Raw genomic sequence first — 20,829 nt, forward strand, 5'->3', positions numbered from 1 at the left:
CCCACAAGTATGACTGAGTCCAGGGCGAGAGCACCATGGCAGACACATGAGCTGGGAGGCCGGCCCTCACCTGCATGTTCTAGTGAGGGATGCTCCCTGCATCATCCCAGGCTGGTCCTCCCAGCCTGAGAACTGCAGGCTGGGGAAGGGTGTGTGAGAGGATGTGTGATCAGATAAACGGCAGTGGATATCTGTCTTTATGCCGAGAGGAGATGGACAGACGGAGCCAGAAAGATCAAGGAGCAGCATTGTAAAAAATTGAAAGAAGACAGTATATGGGGAAAGCATCGCAGTATGTGCAGTAAAGCCAACACACGCTAGGCAGGCCAGCAAACTGCCAGGCGGGCCAGCTGGGTATGGAATGGGTCAGCACAGGCGCGGTAGCATGTGTTATAGTCAATTTTAGACCTTGGTTTTTTTTTTACTGAAGTGATCCATTGGCTGGCTTATCTACATATTGATTATCAATCTTACGATGGTTTGACATAATCTTAGGTCTTCTTCCTGGAGCTAGCAGAAATAAAGAGCGAGAAAACTCAACTAGAGCAAGGCTACTGTACTTGTGTGAGTGCCTGGCTCTAGGGGAGTGTGGCCAGGGCCCAGTCCACACCCATCCCCTGCGACATACCGTAGAGGAAGATGAATTTTTATCTGGTGCCGCGTATCGGAAAAAGGTCCCAACTCTGTCCACGGACACAGGGCTCACTTGCTCCCAGCCATTCACTCTCACTTGCAGTTGATGGATCCGGAGGTCATGGGTATGTCTGTCGGGCAGAACGTGGAAAAATACATTAAGCACAATCTTAAAAAGGAAAGAAAAGTAGAAGCAAAGACTCAAATCTGATTTACTACATAATGACATAAAAGCCAGTTGGCCAGGACTTTTAGGGATTACCTAATGCAAGAGAAATCAAGAGAATGTATTAACTGGGTTTACACTTAAAGCTGCAAGATTTGTAAAGCGTGAGCAAGGGTGGCATTTGCCCTCCTTTGTATGAGCCACGCAAACCCTGTACACTAGCCCAGGCCTTTCCCCAACAACCCCACCCCAACCTTTATAAAACAGTGACATTAACTAAACCATTTCAGCGGGGCGTAAGTGTTCTAGTAGCAATCTGATCATATAACCATACTCTTTGAAATGCATGAAATGACATTTCTTCTTGGTTCTCTTGCTGAATACCCTACTTCTCTCAGACTCACACTCGATGTTTGGCTCCGGGCCTACAGACCACAGACACGTATTGAGAGATAGAGCCCTCAGAGTTCTCAGGCTGCAGGGCTCAGCTGAACCTGAAGCAGAAGGCAGTGGGCAGAACAGGAGGACAGGAGGAAACTGCACCTTTAATTCTATTTTAGATTTTGCCTAATTCAAGCCAGAAGCCTGAAATGGGGATCTGGATTTGAGGCTGACAGGAAGGAGGGAGGGAGGGAGGGAGCGGGGTAGGTACAGTGTGCCAAAGGGGGAAAAGCCAGAAAAGGCATTTATTTTTATGAATTCAAGCAGAACAGTGGGACCTGAAATGCGTTACAAAACATGGCAACTAAACAGAAATGGCTAAGAGGGCAAGCCCCTTCTAATATAACAGAGGCAATGCTCATTAAGAAACACAGCCGACAGTTTAGAGTCAGCTTCTCCAGGAGGTTTTCAGCACAGGAAAATGCTCACTGCTCATCCCTGGAAATTCTACCGTGGCTTTCAGGTAATCTGCCACAAGGAGAGACATGGGCTGGTAGAAATCCATGCACGGGAAGAAGTGTTTGACTCAGGAGCAGGTTTGAACACAAAGACTTAAAGTATCGTGAAAGCATAAGGGAAGCCAATCTCTGACATTTCAGCTCAGCTTGAAAACAGATATGACGCTCAAATGCTAAAATCTTAACCTGTTCACTGGATACCATTCCACTTAGCAATGTCTGCAAACACAAGGCCACTCTGTTAGATGTTTTGTGACCTCTCAGTAACCAGCCACAACCTTCTCTTGTTTGCTCCAGTCCTCTGGCTGACAAAGTCAGGAGCAAGAGCTAGCAGGCTCCCTAGATGAGTGGTCCTTAACATCCTCAGCATCAGTGTATCTCATCAGCATGGCTCTGCTACCTGAAAATACCTGCTTGCTAAAAATGCTACATGGCACAATTAAAATTGAAATCAACATGCTTTGTCAACCTTTTAGGAATACCATGTTGCCAGTGCATGCATCATGCAAACCTGGCTGGGAGGCAATGAACATGAGTATTATGCTCTGTCTACGCTTCATGTGAAACACACATGTCAAATAAAGAGATAATCAATGGGGGGAAAAATGTATTTCCAAGATAACAAGATAGTAATTATATTTTTTAAAAGGAAAAGAAACACTGATTTTCAAAATACCTTGTAAAAAATCATTAAAATCTTTAATAAATAAAGTGAAAAGGCAAAACACTAGGGAAAATCATATCACATATATAAAATTATTTTTGAGGAAAAGAATGAACCATGTTTTACCTGTGTCTTAGCTTTCCACGTGCTTCAAATTCAAAGGGAATCTCTTCACCTGTGAGGACTTCCCTCCATTCACTAACATTGTGAGCATCATCGAGAAAGGTTCCGTCTCCTTCTGGAACTCCCCCCGGACTCCCGCTGTGAGACAGTGCAGCCCTGGAAACAAATTAGACAATATCAGCCTGTCCCTCCTTCTCTCCAGCTCCCTCTCACACACAGCTCACTGCTGGGAGAGAAAGCCTCCCCGGCCTCGATTCACAGCAATAAGGCCACATACCCTGGCTCCAAAGGGTGATGTAAAGGTCAGTAACTAAAGGTATCTTTGTGATCAATCACAGCTCATCTGGCACTTGAGATATAACTAAAAGCTACACTACACGGTCACCTGCCTCCACAGGGCACTATGTAAACTGAGACATGACTTCTAAAAGTCGTACTTGAGTGAATACCAAGAATTGAACAGACCTGAACTGTTTCTAAAAAGAACAAGAACCGTCCCCTGTATTCTCATCGTTCATGGAGGCAGGAAAATGGGGTTTCCAATCAGCTGATTCTGCTACTTGCTCATGCTCTTCATTACCTATGCTGGTGAGACCCGTGTGCTCATGGAGATAGCCGCTGGAGAGTAGCCTCAATTGGCCCTAGGTGACTCCTCACTGTTTGCCGAACTCCAGCCACTTCCACCTGGACTGAGGTGTGTTTTAGGTTTGAAAGACAATTCTTAGGGGGTGGGGGGCTAAAGAGAAAAGATGGAATGACCTTTCTTTCTCACTTCCCACTCACAGCCTTAATTCGGTTGACTCTGACTTTAAACGTAATGTCTACCAGGAGCAGGATCATAATTTGGTGATTTCAGACTCAGGACCTGTTCCTCCACAGAGAACCAGAACCTCTGTCCTAAGTCTCAGCGAGAAAGCAAGTAACTGAATCAAGAACAATCCAAGAGCCTCAGGAAGGGACTCACCAGGCTGGCTCACAGGAGCCTATGGTGGCAGAGAGGGCTCAGAGCAACAGGTCAAGCGTTTCTTACCTGGTGGGCGTGGTGGTCAGGGTGGCAAACCACAAAGTGCAGCCTGTGTGATTCCTCAGGGCAAAGGGGACGAAGGGCTGCCGGCGCTTGAGGGTTTTCACCTCTGCTATGAACAAACAGAAGGCAGCTTTTATTATCCCCTTCATCTGTGCGGGAAGGCCACCCCCCACCCAACCTGGAGACAGTGCCCAAAATGGTCTCTTGGCAAAAGGGCTGAAGGGGGAGGGAAGAGGGCACGAATGGAACGCCAAGTACTCTGCTGCCTGCTGCGGGCCGACTCACTCCTCCCTGACAGCGAGCTGTGAGGTGGGACTGCCCCAGCCCCAATCCTCCCATAATTCTTAGGGGCCTCATCTCTGCAGAGGGCATCAGAACCTAACTTGGCTGGAATCAAGAGAGAGAGAATGGGAAATGGATCCCGCTATTCCCAGGAAATATATTCTAAACAGGGAACCCAAACTGCAGCAAGACGCATCACAGCCACTTGATCAAACTCTGCCCACACGCCCAAGCTTTAACGAAGTCTCCCCTACACAAAGTTCCACCTCAGTCATACTATTCACGTTATAATGAAATAAAGCCATGCCTCCAATGCCCGTACACTAATAGCTGGGAGTTTTTCCTCCCTGGAGAGTCAGAAATATACTACCCACGCATCTGAAATGAACTTGTTAGCTCGTTCTTTGACACAGATACCACTACCGTGTGCTGGAAGGCAGGCACTACAGAGACTACAAAAGGAGCATAAAATATGGTTTCTTTTCACAGAACAGCTTCTAGTCAGAAAAACTGGAAAGAAACACTGATCAATACAAAACTATAAGAAACAGAATGCTAGGAAGAGTTGACCTGACAATAAACACTACAAAAAAATGAGAGGAGTGAGAGACCACATGGCCAGAAACAGCTGATGAAGGCTGTAAGTGCGGGGCCCAGTTGCCCACACCCAGCTGCCCACACCTGGCCCACGCTGCTGGTCTAGCATGGAACAGAGGCTGCCGAAGGAAGGGCAACTGGCTGCCCTGACCAAAGGCCTAGGTCTCCCCTACGGGCCACAAGAAGAAAGGAGGAGGGGATAGCAGAAACCGCAAAGGCAGCAGCAACCAGCGCTGGAGCCTCCTGGCTGCGGTGCTCACACCACATGCACACTGGCAACAAAAAGGGGCACAGCTCTGGCTGGTTGGGCTCAGTGGTTAGAGTGTCAGCCCACGGACTGAAGGATCCTGGGTTCGATTCCGACCAAGGGTATGTACCTCGGTTACAGGCTCAACTCCTGGCCCGGTCAGGGCATGAGTGGGAGGCAACCATTCAATGTATCTCTTTCACGTCAATGTTCGTCTCTCTCTTCACTCTCTCTGAAAAGCAATGGAAAAATATCCTTGGGTGAGGATTTAAAGGGGGGGGGGCGCGCACAGCCAATCTCACTGTGTCCCGCTTTAAAGCGCAAAGACAGCCTGCGCAAGAGCAGGATGCAAACGGCCCGCAGCTGTGGAGGACACGGATCTTGGGGTGTGCATCTGCCGACTGAGAGCACTACGGCAAAATTAAAGTCACCTTCCAGGCCCCCGTGCTTCCTGTCAACAGGACTGGGAGGCAGCTGGGCCAGGCCCTGCTCGCCGCCGGCCTCCTGAGCGAGGCGCGGGGCGGAGCCTGTAAAGGTGAGCGCCTCCCCTTTCCCTTCTTATCCTCTGATGGGCCTAGAAGTCAGTACTAGAAACACTGCAAAACAAGCAAGTTCAGGGGAAGGCGAGTTCCACTGGGTGACAACAGTGGCTCAGGGAAATCTGAGAGATGGCAACATGCCAGATGAATGAGTCGTCGACAGCGTGCTCCCACAATTCCGTGGTTAGTCTTCAGTGACACCCCCAAATAGCCACTCTGCCGAGAGCATCCCCATTTTTCCTCCTGAAGGCCTCACTGAGCTCCCAAGGTTTGCTTTAAAAAAAATAATATTCATCAAGCAGAAAATCACGGAGTAGCTGTGAGGCTGCTGACAAGAGCAGAGGGGGAGTAAAAATTTTAAGAGCCGTCTGCAGGGTAAACAGTCCTTCTTGTGGCACCTTGAGTGGCACCTCCGTCCATGAGTGCAGCTAGAGAGCCGCTTTATTACAGGGGATAGAAGGCCCGGAGGAGCAGAGGCCAGCTGTGCTTTCATATCCCACTGCGAGCAAGGCCGTGAGTTTCCATTTGCAAACTAGATTTAAAAAGAACAGGTGGCAAGTGGCTTTGATCACCCTGTAATACAGAATAAAGTGCTGGGAATCCATATAAAGATATTCACAAGTATATTACTCTGGAATTAAATAGCCTGGGAAGGCACACTGCTGAGGTCCCCGAGCTTCTTGTTTTGATTACACATACCAGGGGAGACTCCGGCAACCGACTTCTCCGATAACAAAACACAGGGAGTGCTCACAAGTTCAAACCCAGCAGCAGGGGACGAGTCTGACATCTCCTACACTAGGGTCCAAATCAGCTATGGATTTGCCTTTGGCAAAGCACCAGAGGGCAAAATTCCCAAGTCCATCAAAGAGAACGGGCTCCCTGGTGGCCTCAGAAAATCTGCCTCCAGCAACCAGGCCTAATTTCTTCCTGGGCTCAGAGAACCTGCAGCTCCTTCTGTCCAACTTCAGATTAAAATGACTCCAACTGAGGAAATTTCTACCCCGTGGACTCGTTTCACAGGGTAATCTGACCACTATAAACAGGGTAGGTTTTCCTGCTATTTTAGCAGCCCAGCCTGTCAGAAAGGACCTACTCTCTAAATCATAGGAAATAGATTAACGTTCCAGGCCTGCTACTAGCTGGTCACATGAGTGAAGGCCCTTCTTTAGTCTCTCTGAGGCTCTCTGTCCCCATCGACTAAATAGGAGTAACACTCTGCTTAGCCTGAAAGATTAAACAACGGACACAGAAAAGCTTAGGGTACAAATCCATGAATAAGTGAAGATTCAACCATGGGCTTTCTTTGTGAGCCATCCCCTAAAAATCTACCTCAGTAAAACCTTCCAGAAAAAAACCCATAGTAATATCCCAGTTCTGAACTCTGGGTAGAAGAAATTCAAATGGCTTTTTTTTTTTTTTTTTTAAATAAAAGACATCATGGCCCAGGCAGGACCTACTGTTAGCCAAGCACACACACAGATCATTCCGATTACATGCACGTCCTGGGGTTCCAATTCCTGCATGCCTGTGGTGTTTTCTATCATATCTACTGACCAGTCAAATTCTCAAGGAACCTTAAATGGTCAGAGACAGAAACAAAGGACATTTGATTTTCTGTCTCCTAAGCACCCCGAGTCACCACTAGAGAAGTTGAGGTGTGAGTCTAAGGGAGTATTTTCTCAGCTCTATTCCCCATCATCAGAGGTCCTGATCCACAAAGCCCCTTGCGTTACGGGCTAAATGTTCCCTAAGCGTGCTGCACACAGACCAGCCACACTGCTTGGTGGAGGCTGGGTTTCTTCCAGTTACCTGCTCTTCGGTATGAGGGATCATCTCACTGACCCTAGGTGTTTCTGCATCATACCTTGTGGAGTTGACACCATTTCCACCGAGGGTTAAGGCGAATGCAAGAGACAGCATATGAACCAGCACATCACTTTCTTCTGACAGAAGATGTCTCTCTGTTCACTAGTTGGAAATCTCTTTCCTGCTACTAAACCAAAGTACTCAAAGCTCGGTGCGCCCCCATTCACAGAAAATGGATGTACAAGGCAGTTCTTAAAAGAGGAAAGGCAAGCAAGCCCTCGCTTGGCTGTACTGTACCTCTAGCATAGATCTGGTGCTCTAGGTTAGTCAGACTGGCTGTGCTCCTAGTTCTAAGGTAGACAAGGGGGAGGCCTGGTGGACAGGAGAGACAAAGTTAGAGATGAGAATAAACGCAGTGCATAAGAAGACTCACCTCCAAGCATAAGCATAAACAGAGAACATTACAGAAACGGCAAGCATCATACAGTCATAGCAGCATTCCCCTCGGTGGTTACTAAGAGCCAAGAAGGTATCTGACAAAGTGAGCAGGCCGGTTTTTACACTGGCTTTTATTACAGAGGCATTGTCACAGAAGCAAGCTCCTTTTTTTCTCAATTGGGGAAAGAAAATGTATTCAACGTTCATTTGAACAGAATGACAAGCCTTTTGAGGATTTTTAATTTAAAGCAAGCATGTTCTTAAATGTCATAGAAAAGTCACCTAAGCCAATCAGGACGGATTTTAGGGGGAGAGGCTACGTTCCCTGAGAATGCTACTCCCTCAGGGGTCTCAAAAACTCAAGGGGAACAGCCTCTCTGTGTTCCAATGTTAACCATCTTTACAGTAAGGAGGTATCTCAAAGTGTTATTGATATTATAAATTAATCATGGCAGTTATTAGAATATTTATTTTTGAGATTTCCGTACAATGTCCTTGGGATACAAAACCAGTCAGTTCAGTAAGGTGCCAGGGCATCCAGGTTTCCCTGCAGAACTTCAGACCTTACTGAACAAAGTCAACAATTATGCCAAAAATGTGGCTATTTTCCTTTCCCTGCTAAAGAAACAGTGAGAAATCAGCAGCTCCCCAAGGCTGAACTTCATGTTAAGAATCTCCATTCCAAGGGCTCCCATGGAAGCTGCCCTGAGTAAAATGTACAGATCTGGGGGGAATGAGACTAAATATTCATGAATAAGACTTGAAAGTCTGTGGTCAGTTCAACAAGGCTCAAACTGACTGACTTTCTAAACAAATGCCCAACAATTATTTTAGTCGGTCTAAAGAGAGAATACAATCCTATTTGATTCACTGCCACCCAGGAATTTCCAATAAGAAAAGAGGTTTGGAAATTTAGGTATATTCAGTTATGTCTAATTTTTTAAAAAATTACACTTTTATAAGCTTAAGTAACCATAAAAATCTGTAAGTAAATAAAATCCAGCTTTAATTTAGCAGAGGCACTTAACATAGGCAAGGCAGCTTGTTAACTTTAAAGAAAGAGGACTTTTTTTCTTTCTTTTTTTAAAGGGTGGGGAGGGGGGAACAAGAGAAAACCCTGCCTTGGAATCCTGAAGATTAGGCCTTCCCAGCGTTTGCACTGACTGGATTTAAGACCCCCTGTATGAATGTTTTTAGAAACACACACTCCCTAAGACACGAGACATATTACAAAGATTATTTAGAGTCTTCTGGGTAGAATTCCATGCTACATTCTCTTGACACACAAGTTGGGAAGGTTAGAGGAGGAGCCAAAATGGAAGCTGATGACATCTGAAAAGCCCGGGCTCCTAAGCAATGACCTCGAGTCTCAGAAGCAACAGCCTGGGAATACAGAGGGCAAGCAGAGCTGACATTTCCTTGTCCCTCCTTCTAGAAGTACGAAGCAGATAGAAAGTACATTTATATGCCCTAAGGAGAGGCAAACCAGTGCAAATACTTCATACACTACGAAAATCCATCTCCCCGTGACACGTTTGCAGACCAGATGGAATATTTAAGTATTCATGAGCTATGTGAAGTCCAGCCAAGACTCCCAAAGAAACCACACTGAAAGAGCTGGGGCTGGGTTGAATTTGAATGACAATGGCTTGTGGAACAACTAAGGACCATGCAGTTGGCCATCACAATCTCCCCAGCTCTGAGGACATCAGCCCCACAGTGAGGCATTAACTAAGGAAAGAAAACATCGTTAGCAGAGAACAGACAGACTCCTCTTTCCTCAGGCGGCTGGGTGTTCAATTCTCTTATACTTGATGAACAGTACAGGGCCCCCTTCTAACAATTTGTTCCACATGGGATATCCTGCCCTCCCTCTCTTTAAGGATATATCCAATCTCTAGATTTAGAACACTGGACTGAAAAGATGTTTTTAAAAATCCAGTTAAGGTTCAATCAATGGGAATGCTTGGCCAGTAAAACACAAACTGAGCAATGGCTGATCTCGATGCATTTTCAGGGGTATCAGTCCCTGTGCAATGGCACCAGAATTTTCGAACTATAGATTGCAGGTCCTCTCTCTCCCACAAAGGTGAAATTGGAGCTCCTATTAAGAGTTGAGCATTTGGTGCCAGAAAAAGATCTCTCACAAAGACTAAAACAGAAGAGTAGAAGACAGAATTTCCTGTTGGTTTTTCCATAGAAAATGATTTTGGATTTCTCAATGAAACATGGCTCTCTACAGGTCAACAGTGATTTAGTTAAAGACATTTTTAGAGCAAACTCTTACTTTGTCCAAAGCTTGGCGGATCCACTGAAGAGCCCATCCAGTCTTCTGATGTGGCTGAGTCCATTGCCTTGTCCTGTTTACAGTAATCTGCCATCCATGATTCCTTGGTACTTACATACTGGTCTAGAAAAAATTCCCCAAAGACATTTAGAACAGAAGCAGAAAATACTGAAGGCTCAAGTCCGGTCATTTCAAGTCAGTAAGTTTGTCCGCTGGAGGACCCCATATATCACTCAAAGAAATTAATGCTAACGAAACAACTATTAATGACCATAAAACGATACTACAATGAGAGAGGAGCTAAAACAAAGATAAACATAAAATTCTATGGGAGCACAGAACAAGGGCAGCTTTACTCTGTTTTGGCATAAGTGGAGGAGTACACACGGGATCTTGAGGGGGACCTCTGTTCTGGGACCCAGAGAATGAGTAGAGATTACAGTTTACCGATGGGATGAGGGACACAGGGACCTTCCAGGCAGAGAGAGCAGCATATTCTCTGCAGAGACTTCAAGACATGAAAGGACATGGCACATTCAGGGAACATTAAATACTCTGGTGTGACTTTGACACAATGTACTGAGGTAAGGACATAGCAAAGAAGTCTACAAAAGAGCATCACTTAGTGTGTATAGAGTGTGGAATCTCATGCTAAGCAACAGGGTTTAGAGACAAAAAAAGACCAATTTGGAGGCTGTTAGAAAACTACCCAATCCGAGAGGCTGTAATCCAGAGGACAGGCCTCCAGCCTGGTCTTAAGCTTTTAAGAGGAGAACTACAATGGAGGGAGCAGGTTAACAAAATGACGACAATGTACCACGCCGGGGTGAAGACCTGGTAGACTAATTAAGGTACTGTACTGTTTTTTATTTTTACTTTTTAATCCTCACCTGAGGATATTTTTTCCACTGCTTTTCAGGGGGGGAGGGGGGCAGAGAAAGAGACATCAATGTGACAGAGATACATCAACTGGTTGCCTCCTGCACACGCTACGACCAGGGCCAGGAAAAGAGCCTGCAACTGAAGTGCGTGCCCTTGGCTGGAATCAAACCCAGGACCCTTCAGTCCGTGGGCTGACGCTCTAACCACTGAGCCAAACAGGCCTGGGCCAGGTATTATACTTTTGAGAACAAGAATCATTGATGTGTGGTTTTCAATTCTAATATTTGGCTATATAAGTGAGATTTATTTAAACACTAAGAGGTCACAGCAATGTTTCTGGGTTTCAGCACAGTATCAGGAATAAGGAAATGAAAATGTTAAATAAACAGCTTTACCACTGACAATAATGTCTTTTGGTAGATATTTTTAAATAGATGCTATTCAGAAATACCAATGAACGCTTTTGTTTGAGGTAAGCTCGTTTATTGTAGCTTTTCAAAGACTACCCCAAACTTTATCTAAACCTCCAGATGAACAGATTCTATAAGAAATAACATAGGAGTCAAAATAATATAGGAGGATCAACAAATAACATAGGAGTCAAAATAATATAGAAAAGGAGGATCAATAATATAGAATAGGAGGATCAATAATATAGAATAGGAGGAACATAGGATTTAAAATAATATAGAATAGGAGGACAAATTTACTATTACATAGGTAATATTAATATTCAGGCAAATTAGTGAATGAAATCTGATCATGTAAAACAATGGTTATGAAATTTGGGGGTCAACACACTTAGGGTCTTATTTCACTATACATTCCCTCCATCTTACTGACGTAGAATAAGCCAATGGATATTCTGAGAGCTTCAATCCAACACACACACTGAAGGAAGTTCACAGTCTGCAACAGCATGTGCTATCTATCACTCAGAGATAACTACACTATCACCAAAAATCAGATCATTAGATGTGTAATTCCAACAGTGAGCGTGAGTTACATGATAAATCATGTATGAGTTTTACACAATATAAATACAAGCATAGAGTGGTTCTGACTCACTACATCGAATCTAGGAATATACATTTCCATGTTGGTCAAAGAAACTTTCAGAACATGTACCATTAGCTTGGCAACCTCTAACAAAATGACATGATACTTGATGGGAAACAGTACAGGCAACTTACCCTGCTATAAAGACAAGGTCAAAATTACACCTTTTAAGAATTATTCAGTGACTTGCCCGAGGGAAGTGAATCTAAAGCCATTTCTAAAGCCCAGTGACCCAGCATGATGGGGAAGTTCATCATGGACACTGTGTTTCCCAAGCAGGCTACCTCTTGTTTGATGGCTGGTAGCATTAATTTGGGGTGCCAACGCTGGAGCACTGGGTTGAGAAGAATCATGAGGCTAGGCTAGGGTTTTCCAGGAAAGCAGCCATGATGCACAAGCAATGTCTTTTATGGGCCCAAGTATTTACTAAAGCAGGATTAACAGTCTTCCAGACAAGGGGCTTATGCACGGAAATTTGTCCATCTTCTAAGGACAACTTTCCACTCACCAATTAGCACTGAGGTGACATTGATGTCCAAACGGGTTTTGGCCTTGGCTTCCAGCTTCAGTCGTGGAGGGTGGAGACGACTAGCTGCCTGCTGTTGCCAGGATACAGTGCATGGCCAGGGCTCAATAAATGGCTCCCAGCCTAATAGAACACAGGAAATAAGACATCTGTTCAGCAGATATGAAGAGTTTATAGGGAAACACGGTTCACAAATGCTCAGCAAGGACAAACTACAGCTTAATAGCTTTCTACCTCCAATTTGACTTCACAATGAACGCCCCATCTCCAGCTACAGGTCAGCCCACAGATGTCTGTGCTATTGAGAGGGTACAAGCAGAAAAGCGTGCCTGTGCCCGACCACGGTCCTCCAGGGCTGGGAGGAGAGGCGCCTCTCTCCTTGAAGAGCAGGCCGAGCCTGTTTTCGATCCTCTCAAGATGGAAAAGGAATCCCAGACTCCGGATGGAAAAGTGGCATCAGCACCGAAGTAACTATTACACTTGATTTTCCCACTCCTATCGTGAACCCACTAGTTAAATAAATAGGTACACTTGGAAATTCATTAAGTTTTTCAAGTGGTTTAACTTAAAATGTCACATGTACAAAAGAAATATAAACAACATATACAGGGTATCCCCAAAAAATGTATGCACGCTTTAATAGCTGATAGCTCAATTTTGAAAATGAAATGTATTTTAATAAGCACTGCCTTTATAATTATTCAAAGTGTGTGTATACAATTTTTGGGACACCCTACATACATAGGTTAAAGAATAAAATTACCGAAAAAACTCAAGTACCCACCATTCAGCTTTAAAACTAGAAAATGACAAATGCCTTTGAAGCCCGTGAGCCACTCCCCTGTCTCGGGCCTCCCTCCCACCAACCCTCTCCATCCAACTCCCAGTGGCCATGATCTTGACTTGCTAATCATTTCCTTGCTCCTCTTACAGTTTTACCACACATGCATCCATTTCTTAAGAACATACTGATTAGTTTGTCCTGTTGGGGATCTTTACATAATAGAATCCAACTGCATGTATTCTTTTGCAAGTTTCTATTGCTCAACAACATATCTTTGAGATTCACTCAGACTGATGCCATGTAGCTGTGATACGTTTGTTTTCATCACTGAATTGTAATTCATTTAGGGAAATACCATAACCTATCCATGCTACTGCTGACAGTCATGGATTCCAGCTTTATTGCTATTAGCAAGAACACCACTATAAGCCAATTTGTGCTCACTGCCTAGGACACACAGGCAAGAGATTCTCTGAGGAGAGACCTAGAAGCAGCATAATCCTGGGTTGCTGAGGACACTTACACTCAACTTGACTAGGGCTTATTTTCCAAAGTGGTTATACCAATTCTAATAGCGGGAAATAAGAATTCTATGGATCCTATAACATCACCAATACTTAGTAGTGTCACATTTAATTTTTGCAAGTCTGTTGGGTGAGGAAAATGGTACCTCACTGTGATACTTTTCAAGGCCAGTTAATTTTTAAGTTTTCTAAATATACTCAATCAGCCACAGATGAGCTGATTTGCTAATACAAATCCATTCATTAGCACTTAGTGACCTGTGTTCATACAACTTTAAAAATAAGCAATATCTGCTCTGAGAAAATAAATGATTATCAGAAAAATAGCTACCATATGCCCTGTTAGAGTTTCTCTCAAGTAGCAAGACTTGGGCTATTATTAGGTTACACATTTTGAACAATTAGGAAATGAGACTGGTACCTCTGAGTGAATCTGTAACAGAAAGGAAAATGTTAACTACAGAGAATTAAATGAGACGTGCTCTAGAACAATCAGCAGCAGCACAAACTGAGGCCTAATTTCCCACTGACAGCGAAGGGAGCAACCCCACGTCCAGGCTTCGAATGCACAGCACCACTCTGTGCACTTCGTCCACAGATACTAAAAACTCTCCGAGGGTGAAGAACCTCAGGGCCCACACCGCCCAGCCCTGGAGCAGGATGGTGCTGGGGGTTGGGTCGGTCTGTACCGGCCCTGCCTTGGTCTCCCCAGTGGAAGGAAAGAAACCTGGAAAGGCCTTGCAGGACATGCAGGTTTTGTGTGGCTGGAAGAAGAGCCTGCTCTGACAGGCTGTGTTACTTCAGGGAGGAGGGAAGGCAGACTGGACACAACCACCAACTCAGTCCTCCAGTAAACGAGCAGGGCCGTGGGGAGTGAGGGGCTTGAAATTGAAAATGGTCATGGCCGTAAACCTCCCTTGAAATTTAGCTACTCTCAGGGCCAGCAGATGATCCTGCAGGACTGAGCAATTTCATGTTCTAGAATAAGCCAAACTTCAGGATCAAAAAGAATTAACTATCAAAACGGCTTTTTAAATAATTCAGTTGAATCAGCAAAGGGAAAAACCTCTATCATTTGTGCTTATGCAGCCACTTGTTTTTCATCTTTCCCTGCCCCGGCCCACCCCCTTTCCCTCATGTAAAATTTATGTAGAAACAGGCCCAGGCAAATATTTTTTAAATCCCACAATAATATATGCTTAAACTGACCTGACAGAGCCCGGTTGTAATAATCTCCAGAAAGGGTGAAGTGGGCGTAGCCTTCAGGGCTAGTTCTCAGATGCTGAAGAAAATTCAGACCTGCAATGAGAGCCAAGCTTACTGCAGAGCTGGGGCTGAGGTGACCAAAACTTTCTCCTGCAGACAAAGCCCACTGAAGAGATGTATGCTAGTTACAGCTCATACTGGTGTTCTCACAAGAAAGCATGCGACAATGTGATTCTTTGTTTTCACAGATTTCTTTGCATGATTTTTGATTTTTAAAATATTGCATTAAAATATTATTTCTCTTAATTACTGAGTTTTAGGCACCCTTTAAATGTTGTGCCTGAGACAGATGCCTCCTTTGTCTCTCTCAGCCCCAGCCCCAGCCCCCAGGTGTATCTGAAGCCTGTGGGAACATAAAGAACATATTTCTACCTGAGACTCTGAAAAGAAGGTACAGTGATGAGAGTAGTCATGTCCTAATAAGTATCAGCTCAGATATTTCAGATTACCATAGAAAAACAAGAAATAATGGTGCTCTGCAGAACAGATACTCATGGAAATAGTCCAAGTCCCAGTTGCTAGTTTTAATCATGTGCCCTCAGAGTGCCCAGAGCATAGGAAAAGGAAAACCTCCACAGTGTGGAAAAGGTCAAACTAAATCCCCAGAACCAACTTTCTTTGAAGGGCCTAGAGGCTGGCAAGATCAAAACAACGGGAAATTAAAAGTAAACACCGCAGGGAGATGTTCCTTTACTCTCCTCAGCAGCCTCAACCAACTCGGCGTACAGTGCGCGACAGGCTAACGCACCCCGGCCCTAGTCCCCACTCAGGCGGCTCGCAGGCCGCACCCTTCTCCCGGCCCTACGGAGGGGACTCTGAGGTGACCATTTTAATAACACTGTGTTTTTTATTGTCAAAAGATATATAGAGCAGGAGCATTCTTTTCTGACCTTGTATTTTAAGTGCCTTTAATAACACTACAATATCAGACATAAAAACATAAACAAAATAGAGAGATCAGGAACTATTTAGCTAGAGCTGTTAATATAACAGAAATTTTGTCAATGACAATTTCAATTATTCCCCAGCTATAGGCTGAAGGCCACATATGGCAAATAAATGACATTTCTGTAAAATACAAAAATAACGAAGAACATATGTAAAACCACTGTCTAAATATTCATCCATACTACTAAGCAGAGGAGGGCACGAAAACACAAAAAGGCCCCGAATCACTGGAAGTCTCCAAGAGGAGTCCAGAAATCGGGAGAACACTCACGGGAAAAGGTGAGCTCGGCAAGAGGCACGTCACGATCCATGCAGTCATCGATGAAACAGATGCACATGCTCTCGGCTTTAATCTCCACGCCCGAGATCAACTGAGCTGGCAGGGTCCCCTGGCTCTCCCGGCTGTTAGAGGCCAGGGAAAGAGACTTCAGAGGTTCGGCATTCTTAAACAACCAACTTGCTGCCTTTTTCAATTGGCCTTCAAAGAAATTAAAAGGTGATCAGTTCAACCAGTTCCCACAGCTACTGAAGCAACTCACAGAGGAACAGAGAAAGGGTCTAGGGACCTACTGGAAAACTCAAGAGAACCTTGATCCAGATGTATTCTTAGACATAAAAAAGAAGAAATAGCACAGTAATAGGAACTCTGCTTTTAGGCAAATAACAAGGCCCTCTGTTGCCTTCTACTCAATTTACTACATCTTTCATGTTCTGGCTCAAAATGCCTCCAGAAAGCCACCTCTCCTCCACTATGACATCTGTTGAAGAAGAGAAGAGAAAATAGAACCCAAATGGGTGCCGCCTGGACTTAAGTGCTTAACCTTCACTACACAGTCTTTCATACACTGATCTGCTGCCTTGTCACTGTTCTTAAAGGTCTTACTTTGTACATACTCAATCTTCTCAATCAATCACAAATTCCTTCAGAAGGGACTACACATAGAGAAATGGAAAGAGAGAGCATACACACAAGTATAAAGAATGGGATAAAATACAGCTTTATTGTATTTCTCTTTTTAAGAGAAAGAGACACGGACAGAGGTGGGGAGGTAGTGTGATGCGTGGAAAGTACACAGGCAGACCTGCCTTTAAACCCAACTCAGCCCCTCACTAACAGATGACCTTGGACAAGTTTCCTTAGCCAGTTTTTCCATCGGAAGTGGAGATAATGCCTACCTCCAAGGGGTTTGCAGATTCAACAGGAAAACATGGGGTTGAGCATACAGGGGCTCAATAAATGGCCACAACTGTCAGTATCACCACCATTGCCACCAGCACGGTAACAATGCCTAACATCTGCAAAGCACTTACTGTGTGTCAGGCAGTTTTCTAAGTGTTTCCCATAGACCAACCTATTTATATCAAACCTCCACAGGAAGTCCTCTTATCTCATTTTATTGATAAAGTATCACTGGTACAAAGAGATTAAGTAACTTGCCCAAGTCACTAATAAGTAGCCAGTAAGTGGCTGAGTAACGATCTGAACCAGGCAGTCAGTGCCAGAGCCCACATTCTGATCCACCATTGAATATTGCTGCTCATTGTCTGGCCCACGGAAGACCAGAGAGGGTCTCCAAGATGCCCTCCAGCCCTCTCGAGTCACTCTGTGGGACTAGGGGAGGAAGTGGAAAGAAGCAGAGTATCAAGATAAAAACAAAATATGGAGACACATTCAATTACCTTGACACACAAAAAGAGCCTTGCGACAATCGTCCATGCTGAATCCCAGCTCTTGCAGTCTAGCCAGCTGCAATTCTAGAAAAAAGGGCATATGATTTTTATTAATAACTGTCAATTAATACAGACTAATTTAAGAAAAAAATTCAGAAACTGGTGACTAAAACATTTCATTTCTCCAGGCAAAAATGGGCTCTCAGTTGAAGTCTTTTATCAAGTGTACCCTGAAAATGTTAGGAGCCTTTTTCTGTATATTGGCTGTGTTTTTAAAAGCTTAAAACTGAAACTTAGTATTATTTACATAACTTTGGAGGAAAATTCAAAGTTTAAAACTAAATCTTAGCATTATCCATATAACTATAGAAGAAATCATAAAAAGAAATAAAGCATAGGCTAGAACAGTTGGTTTGGGCTGTTAAAATTTTAAAAATTAGAGAGGCATATTTAGGCTCAAAATTATACTTAATGACATACAATTATACTCTGAACTATTAAACTGTGCAAAAGTAAGAGTTAAAAAGAAGGTCAATTATTAGGAAGATGAAGTAGGTTTTATAGTTAACCACGTACCCAAGACAGGATCTAAGGTATGTCTGGTCCCTTCTCTGATTTCTTCTCCAACTCGCGATGCACTGGAAAGGCAACTGCTAACGGAGCTGGCCTCCAAGGCCACTGTGTCGGGCACTGCAGCATTAGCTTGCTCTGGGATGGATTTTGCGATGGCAAGAAAGAGCTGGACATCATTGTAGGAGAGTCTGATGTCCAGGGCCTGTAACTGAATCTACCAAAATTGAAAAGGTGGCCGCTTTTAAAGTTGCATTTGGTTTTGCATCTAGACCTCTTATAGGTACAGTTCCTAACTCAAGATTCAGAAGTCCAACAAGGTACTACACTCAACAATTTTTTTTTTTTTTAAATATGTCTTTACTGATTTCAGAGAGAGGAAGGGAGCGAGAGAGAGATATAAACATCAACGATGAGAGAGTCATTGATCAGCCACCCCCTGCACGCCCCCCACTGGGGATCGAGCCTCAAGCTCCTGGATCCTAGGTCGATGTTCAACCACTGAGCCATGCCCGGCCAGGCTCAACTTCTCATTTTGAAGACCGTAAAGATCGTGATATTAAGTGCTAATAGCCATGAGGTAAGGTGTCTCAGCTATGAGGTCAAATGTTCATAAAACTGTCCCAAATAAAACATACTAAGCAAGGAAAATTACTAGAATTAATAATTCAGTAGGATGACTTTCCTACAAGTATATTAATCATTAAAGCAGAGGACCACAGAATGGCTGTAAGGGAGATAAGAACACCTATCCATAACATTTTGTTAAGCCATTATGCTTTATGTTTTTAAAATCTCTGAAACAAAATAACCAACTAACAAAATTAACTCTTCTTTATTCAAACAGAACCTTACATGATTCGAGTTCCACACTAATGTTTTCTAAAATCTGGTCTTCCTCAGAGATTGGCAACATAGCTACCACAGGTAAAAAGCTGCAGAGACACCAACTCCAGTCCACTTTAAACTGGGATGACTGAATGTCTGTGTATGGTGCTTTATTTACTTACTTATTTTTAATTTTTATAAAGGCTGAAAATCAGAATTGCTTTTCTCTCTCTTTCAGGCTCCTTTGGTTCACATGGAGTAATTAATCATTCCCCCTCCACCAAAGAAATGAAACACCAGGTTCTTGAGCCTCCCTCGTCCAGCCTACCCTCCTGTGCTTCACCATACACCCCCAGCTCCCCACACCTCCTTATTCTTGAGAGCCCTTGCTCTGTCTCACACTTCTGGGCCATTTCCACCCGACTTCAAGGCTTCCTGACACAAATGCTCTCCTTCTCTGCCTACCTACCCCACCCCTCTGCTCAGACACACCCACACCTGACCTGGAGTTCCGCCCACAATGCACAGTCCTACCTGCGCCGAGTTCTGCCTTCTGTAAACTTTTATAGAATACAGAACTTCAAGATTATACCAGACAACTGAAAGGTCTCTTATCCGCCATAAGACAGCAAGAACAGAGACCATGTCACTTTTATTTTATATTTGCTGAAGGATCTGAAACGCTGTTGGGCCCAGCAGAGTGCACAGTAGTCCAAGCTCAGGAAGTGCCTGAGAGTGCACCAATGTGTCATGCAGGTATTCATCTTTACCTCCAGGATCGGTGGGAAATCTGTGCTGTTGAATGCATCCATCAATCCTGAACTGTTCTGGTAAGAAGAATTCCCCACCAGCTCCACTTGAATTTGTACTGGATCAACAATTGAAAGAGCCGTATCATGCTCATTCCCCAGTCGGCACGAAAACACCTAGAGAATGAAATGCAATATGGTAGAATTAATGTCTGATTTAGAAAGAGCCTCACCATCAGCAGAAAAAGAGACTATCTCAGAAGCAATCAGCTCTATACTATCTCCATACCCACAACAACCGCCGAGATGCTGGGAAGAGGGAGTCTGGTACTTCCTGCACTGCCCAGAGCATGTATAGTGGTGCGGTTCATGTGAAGGGGGTTTAGCAACACATAACAAAAGGCTTAAAATGCTCACACCCTTTGAGCCAACAATTCTACTTCTTTCTAGAAACTAGCCTCAGGAAATAATGCAAAATATAGAAAAATTCACTGAACCATTATTTAATAGTTAATGAAAACAATTAAGAGCAAACAAGGTTTTATCACTCAAGATGCACATCTACTCAATGGAATATTACGCAGCCATTTAAAGTGACAGTTAAAAAAGGCCACATGAAATACAGGAAGATAGTCACAACATAGGTTATGTGGAAAAGCAGCCCAATAAATTATGACACCATGACTTTAAGGAAAGAAACATATCAAAGTGTCAACAGAAATTATTTATGGAGGGATAGGTGGTTTTTCCCTCTTCCCCCAATTTTATGTGCTATAGCTATTACTTTCATAGTTAAAAATAACAACCTATTCTAAGACGAACTATTCTAAGAATAACTCCTATTCTAAGACCAAATTATTTTGTACATCCAAGGAGAAGAAAGCATTCACGTTGGCCTCCGCTGATCCTTCCCCGGCCCTTTTTTGGGCATTTTCTAGTGCTCCTGAAAAACACGTCTGACACCAAGGTCCTCTGCCATACTTAAAATTGACTCCTTTTGATTTCTTTATAAGTTTGCCCTCAATGATGCACCAAGGAGGTCCTATGATTCAGATTCAACTGTGCTGCCTAAGGAACAAGACTGAAAGGCGTTTCCAGGAATCTCAAATGTTTGGCCACGTAGTTCTCCTAAGACTCTGGAGCAGAAGAGTTTCATTTTCCTTTCTTCTTCAGGGGCTTCTGCTACACAAAACCCAATTGTACCTAACAGTCCATTAATCAATCACCAAGCGTTTCCATTCAAAGCTGGTATTGTGGTGGCTTGGAGAGCAGATGAATTGCAATTTCATGATCAGCTCACATCACACCAGC

The 20,829-nt window shown here is 43.9% G+C and overlaps 1 protein-coding gene across 4 annotated transcripts in view; it reads right to left on the reverse strand.

Moving 5' to 3' along the window:
• The window catches only part of VPS13D (vacuolar protein sorting 13 homolog D), a 214,031-nt gene that overhangs the window by 125,276 nt on the left and 67,926 nt on the right, over positions 1–20,829 (reverse strand). For 2 of the 4 annotated variants that reach the window (XM_081143837.1, XM_081143840.1), the window contains exons 33-43: positions 19,540–19,695; positions 17,948–18,158; positions 17,381–17,455; positions 15,972–16,178; positions 14,696–14,785; positions 12,161–12,301; positions 9,712–9,834; positions 7,284–7,358; positions 3,516–3,618; positions 2,489–2,641; positions 629–764 (exon numbers count right to left, since the gene is read on the reverse strand). In XM_081143837.1, the coding sequence (XP_080999963.1) occupies positions 629–764; positions 2,489–2,641; positions 3,516–3,618; positions 7,284–7,358; positions 9,712–9,834; positions 12,161–12,301; positions 14,696–14,785; positions 15,972–16,178; positions 17,381–17,455; positions 17,948–18,158; positions 19,540–19,695 (1,470 nt within the window). Of the gene's footprint in view, positions 1–628; positions 765–2,488; positions 2,642–3,515; positions 3,622–7,283; positions 7,359–9,711; positions 9,835–12,160; positions 12,302–14,695; positions 14,786–15,971; positions 16,179–17,380; positions 17,456–17,947; positions 18,159–19,539; positions 19,696–20,829 lie in introns of all 4 variants that reach the window. The other 2 variants (XM_081143839.1, XM_081143838.1) reach the window with 2 other exon arrangements.

This window comes from Miniopterus schreibersii (genome assembly GCF_964146895.1).
Source record: "Miniopterus schreibersii genome assembly, chromosome: 8".
Taxonomy (NCBI): Eukaryota; Metazoa; Chordata; class Mammalia; order Chiroptera; family Miniopteridae; genus Miniopterus; species Miniopterus schreibersii.